Source organism: Helicoverpa zea, chromosome 18 (assembly GCF_022581195.2).
Source record: "Helicoverpa zea isolate HzStark_Cry1AcR chromosome 18, ilHelZeax1.1, whole genome shotgun sequence".
NCBI classification, from domain to species: Eukaryota; Metazoa; Arthropoda; class Insecta; order Lepidoptera; family Noctuidae; genus Helicoverpa; species Helicoverpa zea.
Window position 1 is genome coordinate 5638118 of NC_061469.1, and position 16649 is coordinate 5654766.

At 36.0% G+C, this 16649-nt stretch overlaps 1 protein-coding gene across 5 annotated transcripts in view; it reads left to right on the plus strand.

Annotated features, from left to right (window-relative positions):
• LOC124638996 (rap1 GTPase-activating protein 1) overlaps window positions 1-16649 on the plus strand; it is a 267806-nt gene that overhangs the window by 170708 nt on the left and 80449 nt on the right. For all 5 annotated transcript variants that reach the window (XM_047176199.1, XM_047176196.1, XM_047176195.1 and 2 more), the window contains one exon: window positions 6262-6409. In XM_047176199.1, coding sequence (XP_047032155.1) covers window positions 6262-6409 — 148 coding nt within the window. The remainder of the gene's footprint in view (window positions 1-6261; window positions 6410-16649) is intronic.

Sequence of the window (16649 nt, forward strand, 5' to 3'; positions counted from 1 at the left end):
TTTGCCCGCGACTGTATCTAAGCCATTCCGAAAGTTAGCATCACGAAGTTTAGTGCTACACTACGTCTTCTATTGGTCGTAAAATAAGAAATGGCGAACAAATAGCGCAATGAACTATGGAAATAAATAAACATTCGTTATACGTGCTTTCAGTCACTATCATGTTTTTAGGTTACCTACTTTCTTCTGAAGGTAATAAATGAATGTATTGTCGAGAATTGCGCAGCGTAGGACGTCCACCAACAAGGTGGACAGACGACCTTATAAAGGTCGCTAGAAGCAGGCCCGCCGCTAGCTGTTTGTTCGCCCGCGTGCAAAACCGATTATGCCGCCCTACGACTACATATTATACTGGGTTTTGTCAAAAAATATATAAGGGGTGGGGTCCAGGGGGACCGGACCCCCCCGCCCATTCATATCCATTTTACTTGTCCAACAGAAAAAAATATGTACATGCACCGCTCTGATTGCAAAAAACGCACTTCCTTTTGGATACATAAATATTGCAATAGATACATAACATATTACACATAACTTTTTATTTACTTGAAATGCTCTAAGTCTTAGAGTAACCTAAGAAGTCCTGGGTTAGCCCATAAGCAGACTAAGCAATTGCTTAGGGCATCAATACAGTGCAATCATTACCCAAGTGGCCCCTATGTATTGAAAGATTGTGATTAATGGGTAGGTACCAACATAATGTATATCAAAGTGCTTAGAACAGATTATGGGTAACTTAAACTAACGAAATTAAATATCCATAGCAATGTTTAATTTCAGTAAAATATGTTATTAATGGTTTTTGGTGGGTTTCCCGTTGAAAAAGTCGACGCATGAGACACATTTCATATGTAAGGAAGCGCGAGCGAAGCGAGCGCGAAATTTTTTTAGTCTAAGGACACAAAACAAATAAAAACCACTGTAAATTAACAAAGCAAAGTCAAAAAGTAAGATATGCACAGAAATGAAGTGCTAATGTACATGAAGCCGCGAGCGAAGCGAGCGCGATTTTTTCCTTAGAGTTTTCATGAAGTAAACATATCATAAAAAGCCAAAGTGAACAAAAAGCTATAACGGACGTGCGCGAAAAATGATTTTTCGGAATAGAATGCCTCAACAATTAAACAAAGATAAATTGCGATCAGTGCCGGTTTTAACTCTACCAGCGCCCTGGGCGAGATTTCTACGGCGCCCTTCAACTGCAATTCAAACCCATACGAAAAACAGAGGTGTGTGTAGTTACCGATTGCGCGAGCGAAGCGAGCGCGAATATATTTTTTTATAGTTAACAAGTCGAAGCAAAAATTACGTAAAATGTAGCCCAATCGTACATAAGTTATTGCTGGTTGGTGAATGCAAAAACACCGGAACATGTCTTCTGATTGCGAGCGAAGCGAGCGCGAATTTTTTGTTATATTTTAGAACTCAAAACAAAAATTACTTAAAATTTTGCCCAAACGTACATAACTCTTTGTTGGTGTTGGCGCCTATGTATTATATTTTTGGGACTTAAAGTAGTACCGTAAATAAGAAAGTTCATATGGAAACTAGAAGTTACTTTCTTATTAATAAAAGAACTCAAAAACGACGCTACCTTTTTGCTAGGGTAGACTAAAATATTGTTGAAAAATAAAACAACTGTAAAGTGAAGCAAGCCCGAAAATGTTTGAGTTTTGGATCACTAAAAGTCCTAAACATATATAATAAAAAACGACTGTGAAGTGAAGAAGCCGCGAGCGAAGGGAGCGTGATTTTTTTTGAGTATTAGGACATTAAAAGTAGCTATATGTGATAAAAAATTGAAGCGTAGCCCGCGGCGCCCGGGTTATTCGCATACGCTGCACCATAAGTTAAGATGGCCCTGATGCTATCCATTCATTTGGATACAGTTCTTGTAAGTTGCAATCTTTGATGAAATTTAAAACAAAAATAGGAGTAACATTCTGATCAAGGATTGGTGGGGGCGCCTGCGGTGCCCCTTATATCCGGCGCCCTGGGCCGTCGCCCAACCGCGCCCTACCGCTACTAACTGCGATATCTGACATGGAGGCGCGAGCGCAGCGAGCGCGAATTTTTTTGGGGATGCAAAGGGTGAACCCGTCAAAATTGATAGGGGACGACCAAAGCGAGGGCGGCTATTGCTGTGTTCGGAAATATTGAAATCAAATAATTGGTAAAAAGATATTGTATTTTTTTAATATTACGTGATAAGTCACCCGATTTGCCGCCCCCTAGGACGTGCCGCCCGCGTGCGGTGCACGCCTTGCACGCCCGCTTACGGCGGGCCTGGCTAGAAGACGCTGGATGCAGGTCGCCTCCAACAGGTATCTGTGGAAATCTAAGGGGGAGGCCTATGTTCAGCAGTGGACGTCCTATGACTGAGATGATGATGATGATTGTCGAGAATACAATTTGTTTGGTGTTCAGTGTTCAGTACAGTTCGGGGTCATGTCACATCACTGGGTAAAACATATTGGGCAATGAGGCCATAGTCCTCTAGTATCGATAACGCTCCGGAAACCATATCGTGGGTTCACAAGGTTGACTGGCGTCCTGTTGAAGGTTGCAGGGAAGCGCGACGTTTATAAAAACGTGTGTGACGCTTTAGGATTTTTTGAAGGTGCATGTCGTTTAATCCATAAAGTTTCATTATCATGTCATATTTTTATTACTATGACTAGTCTTGTCTTTATATCATTCAAACTAAACTTATCTACTGCCTTAGATCCCAATGATGTTTTTTATGTATCCAGTAATTGACTGGCACAGAAATAATATCTACACAAAAACATCCCTATTAAGTCCAAGTTATTCTGATGCACATGCACAATTTCAATTAAGAAAACAACCACACAAATAATATTAAAAGGAGATATATTTAATTATTTTACGACTGAAAAAAAATCATGTCAACTTCCTGAAGACATGTGGGACTCTCATGTGACAGCTTTTAAGTTACAAAAAACTTGTGATGATTGGAAAGGGTCTTTAACTTTTCAAGTTACTTTACAACTAAGTTAGGAACATCCCTATCCCTACTTGATAAAGTTGTATTCCAAAATATTTACAATTCCAAAGAGATATTGGATTTACTAGATACATAGGTAAGGCTACATTAATGGAAAATAAAATTTTCGTGATGTCTTTTCAGGATTGAAAATTATAATAATGAGTCCTTAAGTGTTCTGAATAATATACAAGCATTTGGCACTACAAAATATAGGGTGACCCTAATTTTAGTGCGTTTTTAGACCTCGTTCTTTAAAATTTCTCTTCATAGTTTCTTTCGATTGGAATAAAATAATAAGGCAAACAAAACAATTATTCACACGTCCCATACGACGCAGGCAGATGTATGGCATCATACAATTAACTTGATTTATACTACGGATATGACATATTGCTTATTTCACGGTCTTCGCTCGTTACTCTTCCAACTTTTTATTTTCCACGCATGAGAAAGTTTTGTTTAATTAAACTTACTTACGGATAAGTACACACTGCTTAATAGAAGCAAAAAGAGAAAATAAACTTAAAAATTTAAATAATAAAAGATGTTAAATTTTGTTTATCTACTATAACATTAAATATTGAACGTATGTAGAGTAAATTTATCTTCACTAACTAACCTGGTTACATTTTACCAGGGCGTACGTAAGGACCATAAAGTTTACACTCGGAAGGAACCGAACTCTAAATTACGAGTCTTAACGCTGTTTACAATATATTGCACCGTTTGTAGACTAACATCAATAACATCGTAGTTTTAAACACGCAACGTGTCTACTACAATATTTATTGTATTCGCGTGATAGTTTCTGTGCCGACGAAACGTAGAAATTGCTGAGAGAAAAATGATCTGACAGAGAAATCCTGGTCACCCTAATTGTTGCGGATATCAGATCATTGGTTCTTTGTAAATAGAAACTTTGTGGTGTGAACGATGAATGTAATGAAGAACTTAGGTAATGTTTAGGGAAAATCTACAAGCAATTTACAGTACCTACGTAGAAGTCTATTTACATTTCATCTCCTCAACAAATCCAATAATTTTTCAAGATAAGTAAAAGTACGAGAAATCAATTACCTACATGTTACCTACTTATACTATTAGTTATTTATTACGTTGGCCAGCAAGCAATATCTTTAGCATGTATATTTATGACAGTATACCGACGCGCCCCAAAGATGTTGATCTTTATATGCATATTGTATTTATACGGAACGACATGCTTGCAACGGGCGCGCATAAAATATTCCTGGCTGAATACAATTGCTGTTTGCGAACACGTGTTTCCATGGGATGAATCATACAGACAAAAATATGAACCAGATCCTATGTTTTTTGCATATCCTGTAAGCTGTATTGTTGTATTAAATTGTAATTTTAATTCTCGAAGCCAAGTAGGATTAAAAAGATTTGGGATTGCTTATGGATTACAATTCATGAGCTAAATCAAATTTCTATCAGTAAGCCAATGTTAAAATATCACTAAAATGCAAACCGGAACTAAGGATCAAAAACTCTAATTATGTTCCTTACATAAAAATAATTTATTCACTTATGACAGCAAATCGAAAAACAACAAACATTTATTAAGAGCAGAAACATCTGCCAATCAACTTTATTGCATACGCGAACAACAATACCACCCTTCAACACAGCGAAATTAGGCTAAGTCGAAAAACAAACATTCGTTGATTGAGTCGCTGAATACGGGTTATAGCATCGCTTTAATGTAGGGGGAGATTTAATTTGGAAAACCATTATCTTGGTCATAACGCTAGCGAGGGACCCGCGAAGGGCGCAGAGAATGGTCAGTTAATTGACGCATAAATCACAGACCAGATCCATTATTACTTGCAGAGTTCCGTTGTCGGACAACAGATGGGGTCATTGTCGCGTGCACTTTTGTTTATATTATTTTGATAGCAGTAAATCGTGCATAACCGGTTCTCTCGAAATTTCAAGTTTTTGCTGTCATCGTATATTACACGCTATTGAATTTTTTGAATATGATTGCTCTCGGACTCGTGCCGTTAAAAGACTAATCAGAGCACTATTCAACTTGAATAACAGGGGCAGATGAGTAAAAAAAAATGATTTATAATTAACATTTTTATTAAAAGTGACATCATACAAATGAGTGGAGTAAACAGAAAATCAGAACAAAATGTTACGCAGTAATTTTTGCTAAACTCATTACGACAACAAAAATATTCATGAACATGGCCACTGGCGTAATGAAATTTGTTCTATTTCTTATTCACAAAACCCAAAGAATTCGAGCATCGTTCCCAGTGTAGCGATTTATGATACCTTCCCGTCACGCTTCAAGCAAAGTTTATTCTGCAAAAAAGGAAAAGGAAAAATCCTTGCATAACTTAATCCTGAGTTGGATGGCCGCAGTAACGAGCTCTATTGTCGAGAATTCTATTATAGCCTATAGGCTTTATTGCAGTGAAAACCTATAAAAACGATGAATAAAAATTAAAAGGGCTGGCATTGATTGATGCTGATTTGTATGAAGTAAACACGAATGCTTTTAAAAGGAAGCTGCAATTTTTTATGTTTATTATTTTTAAAATAATTATAGATCTTTAAGTTGTTCGTTGTCTTTTATTGTTCGTTATCTGCCACTCGATAATTGGGTTCTTCTTATAGTTGTTGTTTTTACTCTTCAAAAAGTAGATACCTACCTAATAGTGGCACTTAGTACAGGCTTTTGACGTAAAAAGGATAATTGTCAGCATTACAGAAGAGTGATGAGTTTCAAAAGGAAAAAGAAAACAAATTGTGAGCTCATTTGCAAAATTGCTACTTAGTTAAATAGTTTATGTAAATTGTCCCGAGGCAATGACTGACTAACATAGGCATTAAGTACACGCACAGAATATCCTGAAGCTACTTATTATAACCATTTAGGTACCATTTTACCTAAATGGTCATTCATGACCATTAGTAGGTCCTATGTGCTTCGGTATGGGAAAATTCTGACAATTTGCCAATCTTTATTAGTCTAATTTATGTATTTATTAAATACTTTGCGAATTGATTATTTTGTGGTGTTTGGTTATTACATATTATTGTGAGGGCCTTTTATTTCTCGTCTTCATTTTTATAAAATCAGTCTCATATACCTAAACTATAAACAGCGCCATCTATATCAATACCACAACAACTATACAGCGCCATCTAGCGCAACGCGACGAACTAACTGCAAAGCAAGTTGTTGTAATCGTTTCCCATTTGTCCACCAGGCGGCAGCACGTGTCGGCGCCATGGAGCTCCACAGCAACGTCGACAGGGGGCACTCGCGCTCAGCACGAGTTGTTCGAGTTGCTCGAACGAGTACAATGTTCTCGGTTAGACGACCAGAGGGCAGTACTGCCGCCGTATTTCTCTCAGGTGAGTACAGATAGTAATGTTTTTATTTTATTTTCAGTTTTAACCACATCCGAGATGTTGATGCAGTATAAAGTTGTAATAGCTATTAAATATTTTTTTTTATTTTGCTTTATTAGGTATGTGATAGTATTGTACTTAAACAAAGTAATAAACATCAGGTAGGTACCTACCTACAGAGTCACAGCAGCGTAGGTATGAATTTTATAAATATGACACCTCATGCTCATGAGCATTGATGACTATGCTTGGTCTGGACTGGATGTCCAAGTAAGGTTTCAGAAAACACTGCAAAACAATAAAATCACATCACCCCAGGCGTTCACAAAAGCAACCATCTTCAACAATGCCTTTTAGAAATCTCAGCAATTAAACAAATCAAGTTCATTGGAACAGAGCGTGAACCATTTACATTTTAAGGGTCAGTAGCCACTCAGTTCGTTAGCTTCGCCGTATAAAATAATCGACGGAAGCAAGACTATGAAGCGATAAAGAGTCAGCGGATGCCTCGCTGGGGTGGCAAACAGACCATAGCGAAGAAAAACTGCCGGGTCACGGATCGTGACGACAAGATATGACGCACTTGACGAAATAACGTTCTTTTTTTGAAAAAGTTTTCTCTTTTGTCTTTTGTTCTTTATTTGAATTTTTGTTCAAGGCTAGAACTTATGTTCTTAATTTGTGGCACAGTTAGGTGAAAAGTCAGCCACTGAAATATAACTGTCAAGCATCTACCTACCCAAGCCAAATGTTCTAAATTGGTTAAAGTAAGTAGGTCCGTCGATGTAATGATTTATTTTCTTACCAAAGGATCGGAGGAAGTGGTTTTCTGCTACTAAAAACACTGTGAAAATTATTATGGGGTTATGCTAACACGTTGTTTTTCTGTACCCAATAACTACAGACCATTTAATAGCCGTCGTAAAAAGTACTAACATCATTAAAGAGAATCACGATTATTGCATAATTTATAATTTAATTATATTGCGTAAGGTAAATTACCGTATAAAATAGAAACTACTTTAAGGGTCCAATTACCTACATTCGCTTTTGCCGCTATAAAAAAGTTACAAGTACCTACGTAACATAAAACATCAAGTAAGGAAAATTATTAAACTATATTGCGTGACTAAAGTATAGTAGGTACTTACCTATAATGTAACTTATGTAATAACAACTTAATAAGTGTAAAAGAAATTCATGATGTTCTTACTGAAATTAAAGAGAGATCATTTGTGTATGATATTTCTAACGCAATCTCAATTCTGAAGAGTTTGTTTGATTGAACGGGCTCTTAGGAAAAACTGGACTGTCTTGAATCATTCATTGCTAGATGGCCCATTTATTGGCGAAGAAGGTATGGCTATTTTTTATACCTAAGGGTGCTAGGAAAAGTTACTGAGGACGTGAATGGATCCAAGGAGTAGCTACTAGTTAAACATAAAGGGCTTAAAGTACACGGATGAAATTAGGGCAAAGTCAGATCCTGCTCCAATTCTGAAAAGTGAGTAATATAGGAACTGTCTACAAAATTTATTTTAACCCACGTAAAGAAAAAAACACCCTTACACAGCTTATTTCCATACGAAGACTCGAAACATTGTAATCTTTGTCTGAAATATTACAATCAACATGGTTCCCAAGCTAATCGGTTACGACATTTTAATTAACCAAGTAATATTAAAACGAAAACGGTCTCAATATTTTTCTTCCCCTCAGATTAACATCTACTGCATATTTATGAAGAACAAACGTTTCTGTTGGCTATTATATTGAATATTTTCTGGTAATTTTACTTTTAAAAACATCTTGTCGGTATAAAATGTAAAATTTTGTGTAATTATAAATAACAAGAATTGGACTTGTTTCGCGCATAATAACGATTGATTAAAGAAAATATCTTAGCTTGGTTTTCGTTCCAATTAAATAATTCTAATTGGTACCGAAATGCCAGTAATTTTAAACCACATTTTGATGATGACAGAAAGATAAAAGGCGGTCAAAAGCGAAGCAAATTGGTGATTTGTGGAAAGTCAATCAGTTGTTTCTTACACGTTTAACTTTGGCTATTTCTTCAAAAATAATTTAAATGGGCACGTTATTCTTTGTAATTTTTTTTCATATTTACTTTCGCACATTTCCTAATGGCTCAATTTCAGTAATGACCTTTCCCATTGAAAGACCAAAGCATAAGTACGTAGGCACTACAAAATATTAAACCTATATTCTTCAGCTCTCATTAGTCTAATGGCAACTCTATGATATTATTAGTATATTTTATTTACGTCTGTTTCTTTTAAATAATGTCTTTGGAGCGGAAATGTGCATTAGCTAAGAAATGAGCTTTATCCTTTGTGCTGTAGTTCGGGGAATATTGTTTTAACGGAGATAAAATAAGCCGTGGAGATTGTTTATGAAGAGGCGACGAGCTTTGACGGCTTCGCTTTCCAGATTTCCTGATAAGAAGATTTTATCCCGGTATTGTTATATCTTTTTCATGGTAGGTATATTTTGCAAATATAACTACTGAAATTCCCGATTTAGTAACCATAGCTTGTTATATGTATGTAATTTAAATTATATTGTAATATCAAAAATGAGATAGTCCATTATTTTTTGTTGCGTCGTCAGTTCTTTTTATTAACTAAACAATACGAAAATATTTTTTTCCAGTATTTTTGAAATACGTAGGTACCGGATAGTTTGCATTCATTCCTTATTGTAATGTAGGTGACAGTTAATGAGAAACATGTTAAGGAGTAAATATTTACTCAGCGTATCAATTAGTAAACTGCCATATTGTTTACTATTCGATATTCACATTAGTCATACTTACGAACTAAATGTTGTTACAAACAATTGGAACATTACTAGGTACCTACTACATAATTACTTGAATCCGATATTTTTCTACAGACACTGCGATTACTGTTGTAATATTATGGAATGGTAGGAGTGGCACATTAACGTGTAAACATGGGTAAAAATAATATTATTTACTTTTTTTTTTTTACTTTAAAACTTCCTTCCTTTTAGATTACGACAAGTCAATATCCGTAATATCGAATCAACGTACTTACGATAGAAATTGTAGTTTTGTCAGTACAATACCGTATTTACGATAGAAATTGTAGTTTTGTCAGTAAGTACTTCGAATAATTAAGTTGACTCATCGATTAAATTAGACTACATTATACTTACTAACTTACTTAACAATAATACAAGTGACTAGGACATAGCCAATTCTGAGAAATTTACAATAAGTGGCGTGGTCTCTGACGCAGTTATGACGGAAATAAATTCAGCTTTGAGGCCATATCCTGGCAAATATGTGCATAAGTACATGTAAAAGTAACTGGGAATGATAATTAGTTAAAGTATATATGATGCATTTAGAGCAAGAGAGAAAGAAGCAGAAAGACACGATAATAATAAAACTACAGAAACCACTGTCCGTCTCTGTTTTCCTGGTACCTACTGAGCTGTAATGTACTGAACGGACTAGAACACAAAAAGATCATTTGAATAAAAAAAAATACAGTTAATCCAAAAGCAACGCAGACACAGTGTTCCGAATAAAAGATAGAACCAAAGCAAAATAAACAAAGAATTATTTTCTCACATGCAGACAATTTGTAGCAGCTTCAAACATCCATTCCGTATAAACGAGACTTCTCACCGACAATAGGCAATAGGATACTTCATTCTAAGCAGTGGCGGATTTACCAATAGGCCAAGTAGGCCAGTGCCTAGGGCGGCAGATTTAGAGGGGCGGCAAATTTTGCTAATTTTTTTACAGTTTTTTTTGTATAATTATACGAGTACACAATCCATATATAAATAAACGATTAATAAACGCACTGTAATAATATATGCTTAGGTTTATGTGATCATGAATTTTAAAATATTCCAATAGCATTTCAATAAAAATAAATTGAAAAATCCGCTCGCTTCGCTCGCGGTTCCTTCATCATTTCTGGTTTATTCTGCGCTCTTTGAGTCCAATCTAACAAAAAGTTAAAGCACTGAAGTAGCAAAAACAACTGACGCTCTACGCTGAGGATTTATAAGCTGTTCAGGAGGTGGAGGACTTTTGTGTCCCAAATAATTTCGCTTTTGTGTCCCAAAACTCAAAAAATTTCGTGCTCGCAACTTTTTCACTTTACATTGGTTTTTTTCAAACTTGTTTGAGTATTTTTGTGTTCCAAGACTCGAAAATTTCGCCTTTCACTTGACAGATTTTTTCTAATTTCTTTAGATATCATTGCGTCCCAAAAATCACAAATTTCGCGCTCGCTACGCTCGTGGCTTCTTCTCTTTGCAGTGGTTTTTTCACACTTGTTTGGGTACGTTTGTGTCCCAAAACTAAAAAATTTCACGCTCGCTTCGCTCGCGACTTTTTCACTTTAGGCCGGTTTTATAAACTCGTTTTGGTACTTTACTGTTCTAAAACTTAAAAATTTTGCGCTCGCTGCGCTCGCGGCTTTTTTACTTGACACTGGTTTTTATAAAACTAGCTAGCGCTTGATAACTTTGCAGTGGTATGACTCCGGTTTCTTTATGTTAAACCTAGCAAAAAGCACCATGAATGATTTAGTTCTACACGATTTTTAAATACTTCAATTACAATTTTAGTCCGTGATTATATTGTGTCGTTTTTTTTTTGGGGGGTGCTCAATAGGTAGTCCGCCCCGGGTGCCACCCGATGCGGCGTACGCCACTGATCATAGTACCCGAACGAATGAACCGATTTCAATTTTTTTTTGTATTACAGGTGTTTTACGGGCGAGTGTTCTTAGACATGTTTCATGAAAATCAATTGAGCCGTTTAAAAGTTACAGAGGTTTTACGCTTTAAAGTCGCTGTCAGATAAACTTGTTAGGTCAACATTAAACTCTTCGTTACATAGCGGGTTGCAAAAATAATCTAGTAACTGACAGAAATATCATTAAGTTCACAATCATTAGGGGCGGCAAAAATTGAATGGCCTACTAGCGGCAAATTTGTTAATCCGCCACTGATTCTAAGACATTGACTACTTTTGCGTCGCTTAGAACAACAATGGCGGTTGAAAGATTGCACTATGTTCCAGCAGCATCTGAAAACAGATCATTTACGAACACAATAGTTTCTCTGACAATACAGACGTCATATCTGTTCATGTTTTTGAGTAGCGCAATATTTTGCTCTATAAATGTTGAGTTAGATTGTTTGGAAGCGATAATCTCTGGAATTGTTGCTATGCGATGTGACGTGATTGGGTAAACACCTTAGAATTGTCGTTTTGCAGTCATTTATTTTGAAAAACATCTGACGAATTTTACAGATTTATAACTGTTTAATTAGAAAGAAAACCACTTCATTTAAGATGTAGTCTTTTAGTGTACTTTTGCAGATTGCGTTTCTGCAAAGATTTGATTTCTAAGAATTTTCTTTGATAGTATTGGAATCCAGGAAGTCTTTTAACAAGATACCTACTAATTAAATATCTTTTGCAGAAAGTTAGACTTTGTTCAATGATTTTAGATAGAGAATTGGGCATGTATTTGAATATAAACTGCTTGTTTCAAAAAAATATAACTTCAATAGAGTACCTATTTAGAATCGCGATTGATGCAACTTCTTTGTACCATTGTCCGAAAGTCATGGGCCCATGGCCAAGTTGATTTGGAACCACAGTTTGATCAAACAATGGCTTGAACTCAAGGTTTGTAAGCAGTGGTAACCTCAATCCTATCGTCCGTAGACCCTCAAAGCAGGAAAAAGACGTATTGAAATATCGATAATGAGCTTTTATTATTTTTCCCTTTGATAAAATAGCAAAAATATTTTTATCAGGAAAAGAGAAATGTAAATAAGTAATATTTATGCACAAGTAGTATTAAAGTTAATACAAATGTATGACGGTCTGAATATAGCAAATCTTTTCGCTCTTATAATGTTCACGTAATGGAGCGAATATTTTCTCCGAATCTCCCGTTTACCGCAACGGACATTACAAACAGATGACTCAGCTTTCAAATTAGTTATTTCACTCTTTTTATATTATTTTACTCAAATTTTTATATGTACAATCCATCCTTAATCATATCCCATGTCAAGAATCTAACATTGACATTAACATCAAGATGTAGGTATTACTATCATAGACATACCTACCTATTTATATTGACGTTTTCCAAGAAATTTCGGATACAACATGTACCTAGTGCTTTCTGACGTCTGATATGTCCAAGTTAATCGTACTTGTCAATATCTACTATATTGCCTTCTGCCAATATCAGGTGTAACGTCAGCAACCTGCATCTGTAGTTTACATCTAACTGCGGTCTCCAATCCTACTAATTGCTCGGCACTGATTACAGCTATATATCCCAGATTGTAGGTTAAATTATTTAGATCATTTAGAATTTAAATAACTTCTAATATTTCAATTAAAGTCGTATCTAAAGACCCAACATCGATTGAAGTTACTTGAACACTTTTTCTATTATGTCCGCACACTAAATTTCTTAGTAGGCTGTTCTATTTTCGTCGAGACTATTTCCGTCGCCTGCTTACTATCACATTTCAAATATATAGGTAGCATTGATTGTTATTATTCAAGTTAAAAGCAGGCCATAAATAGAATTGTACTTCGACATTCGATTCTACTTTCGATATAGCATTTTTTACTCGAATAGTGTTACGTTTTATCGAACATTTCGTTGATTATTTTAAGGAACATTTCGTTTATATCGAGCTTTGATGCGAGTATCATAATTATGCCTTGCCTATGACGCACGTGACATTATAAGTATAAAATTAGGACATTACTGAATATCAGTTTTATATCTAACCTGAATTGCTTTGACATTTGTTTGGCCTGTATAACGAATGTAGCGGATAATTTCTATAACATTAATAACAAAGTTATTCATACACGTCCGTTGACATTTTGAAATGGGTTGACCTGCAGTAACTTGGTTAATTTGATTATCTCAATCTGTTAGATTGCTGAAATAGATTCCGAAGTTGCAGATTATATTATTGATCTATATTCCCACGAAACCATTTATTATGCTTCATGTTATGATTTTCGGATTGGAAGTACTCTATTTTTTCACAGCATAAGATAACAATTTTTGTGTCAATTGCAACAATACCTCTCCAAACATGCTTCTAAATTAAGTTGATCCCAGTTTTCCTTTCAGCCTCAACAAAAAGTGTTCCAATTCACAAATTTTGTTCATTATATCTTGCGTACAATGCGTCTGGGTCCTATATCAATGTATTATTGACCGGTCCATAGAGCTTTGTTGTAACAAGGCTGTGTTGTGAGCGGCTGCGGTCTCATGAACAGTGACCTTGGCTGAGCAATGAGCAAACCGCTTTATAGCCAACCTGATAGCTAATGGAGGAATCGTGAATTTCGATGGAGCAATGTTTACTTTCGGAGCGGTTAAGGGCACCTCTTAATGGGTTAGTTATATTGTTTATAGTAATTTGGGTCACACATTGTTGTTCTCGTTAAATAACTTTGCCAGCCTGAAGCCGTTTGTGGCCTCACGCATGTGCAGTATTATTTTGTTCATACCTTTTGACAATTGCGAAGTCGTGTTTGAAGGGGATATTTATTTGAAGAGATTTTAGGTTTTTTTTTATAATGTCATCCACATACAACATACTTTTTAGTAACTAACAAGGCACAGGTTAACGTTCAGTCCTAGTTAATAATAACAATGATAGCTAGCCTAAATCCACCAAAATTATGCGTTAAAACTTGGCAGAAGCAACTCATTTTTTGCACGAAGGTAGTGAATTATCTGCTGGCAACCACCACGGATCTGTTTATCAGATTAAAAAGGTAGGTTCGCTCACATAGCGAACTAGTTTGTGGCGTACGTGAGCCAAATAAAAATGCAATAGCCATGAGGTTTGCAGCTAGTATTTCGGATAGTCGATATAAAAAAAAATAATATTATGTCATGAAATCAGAAATTATGGATTTTATGCTAGTGTGTAACCTAGCAAAAAATGTTGTACTTTCTGATCGTGCATAGCACCAAAGATTAACAAAAGACTTCTTTACTATGAAGCTGTAGACCTAAATTCGGGAAGCTTCATAACCGACCATAGGGGCTTAGTAAATAGCTTTGTATGATCAAGTAAGACAAAACGGTACACCAAAGTCTTCTTGCCGATCACATCAAATCGATAGCCTTCGACGAAATTGACATGCTTTATGTGGCCGACAGTGTCACGACAACAAGATTGCAAGACACGACGTCGCACGTTACTAGCTGCCGTCAGATCGGCACTAATCGGTTTATTCATAGCAATGTATCGATACGCACGCGCTCAGACTGATTTCACTTCGATGAATATTAGGGGACGTCAAGATATCCTTATCAAAGTAGATAAGATGAAATACGGAGCAGAAAAGTGACCAGCGATAGGTTTGCTATGCGTAGTTCTAGCAGCGATGGTAAAATTTCCGTGAAATAAACTTCCATGATTCTGAAATGTCAAATGTGCACGTTTATCATAAATTCATTCACGTTCCCAAGATCTAAACGATTAGATTAAATAGCAGCACTCATGTTTGTGATATCTTTATAACCTATCAAAGTTAAGCTTTTTCAAGTACTCTCTACTTAACTCAAGGAGCTTTCTGATAAAGAAAGAGTTTATCTTTGCCAAAACTTTTGGTTTTTTTCTAATCCACTGTATCCAAAAAAAAGTATCTGCTAACGATCTTTTTGTTCTCGCGTGTGTGATTAATTTTCTGCCATGCCTCAGTATTGTTAGAGCCAAAACCTGACGTAAAACGACAAAAAATATTACTATACGAATTTTCGAATCAACGGTCAAAATTGTTACCGTAGCGCTGGCAACCGTAATTGCAAACAAGTCCAAATTAGTGGCATCGTAAAGCACCTAGAATAGCCGTTGCCTTACAAGATAGTCGGCTAAACTTCGCATGATATTCGCCGATTTCACAGTACCTTAGTGCTGTGAGGTGTATCAAATCGCAGTGTTTTAGCTGTAGCTGGCTGGCTACATTTCAGGTCTGCGTGGGCTATGCTCTAACGACCGTCAAATGAGGCGCATGCACTTGCATAAGTGATGCGCCGCTTACGTAATCACTATAGCGTAGTGATGGACTTACGTTAACTGCTTACGCTTAGCTCTACTTATGAAGGCTACTCTTGTACTGGTTCTTTGAATTTTTTATTCTTGGAATATTGCACGATGAACGGTTTTTGTCTGTTCGATGTTACTTCTTAATTTCAGAACTGAATCATCCTGCATTTTAAATTATTTTGAATAGTAATCAAGTTTAACGTAATAGAAGTGTTTGCTATTGCATAAAAGTTTGTGTTTCAAATATTACGAGAAGGCCACGCATACTTGTTTCAATTTGTCTTATCGCAACTGCAGTTAGCTAACATAGATAAAGCCGACGTTCACCATAAATCGCGTAACTTTTTATCGATAGCGTTATTTCTCGTCACTATTCAAACGTGATCTTCGGTATGCAGAATCGCATCCCTAGCCGATTCCCCAGGTTCAATCAGTCACGTCTATTTGTACTTACTTTGGGTTCGTTTACAAAATATTCTCATATTCCATATTCGCATGATGTAGTCGTGAAACACGCCTAATGATAATTGATGTTTGTAGATATGTACGACTCAGTTTTGGCCACTAATGATTTCGCATGGCAGTTTATTTGATTACATCGTTAGGGTGCTAGAATTTAATTGGATATTTAGAGACGTCATTAATATACGTGGATGTTGGGGAAAAATAATTAGCGTTTTCTTGTTTCTAGTTTGAGTAATAAAAGAAAAGTAGCTTGGTAGTGTCGAGTTGCAATAACAGAAAACAATTTGTTATGATGTTTATTCTTGGTATCGAACCAATTGGAACGTTCAAGTGCCCTTATCCCGAGACAATTGTTTTATCAATATCTCAAAGGAAAGGTTGTCAGGACATAAGACCTCCCACTTCGCCCGATGTGTACAAAAAAACATGTTTTGATACAGTAATTTGACCTTTTTTGTGACAAACGTTTTATTGTAGCTCTGTTGGGACGCCCCGCGGTTAGCCAAATGTTTAAAACAGGACCACAGTCCCACATGACGTGACATGAAAACGCAATTTGCACATGCAGTTTGATTTGAGGTTACAATTATTAACTCTAGACAGATTTATTGTGTGCACTGGAATTACTGTTAAATGGCGTTACTCTTTCACC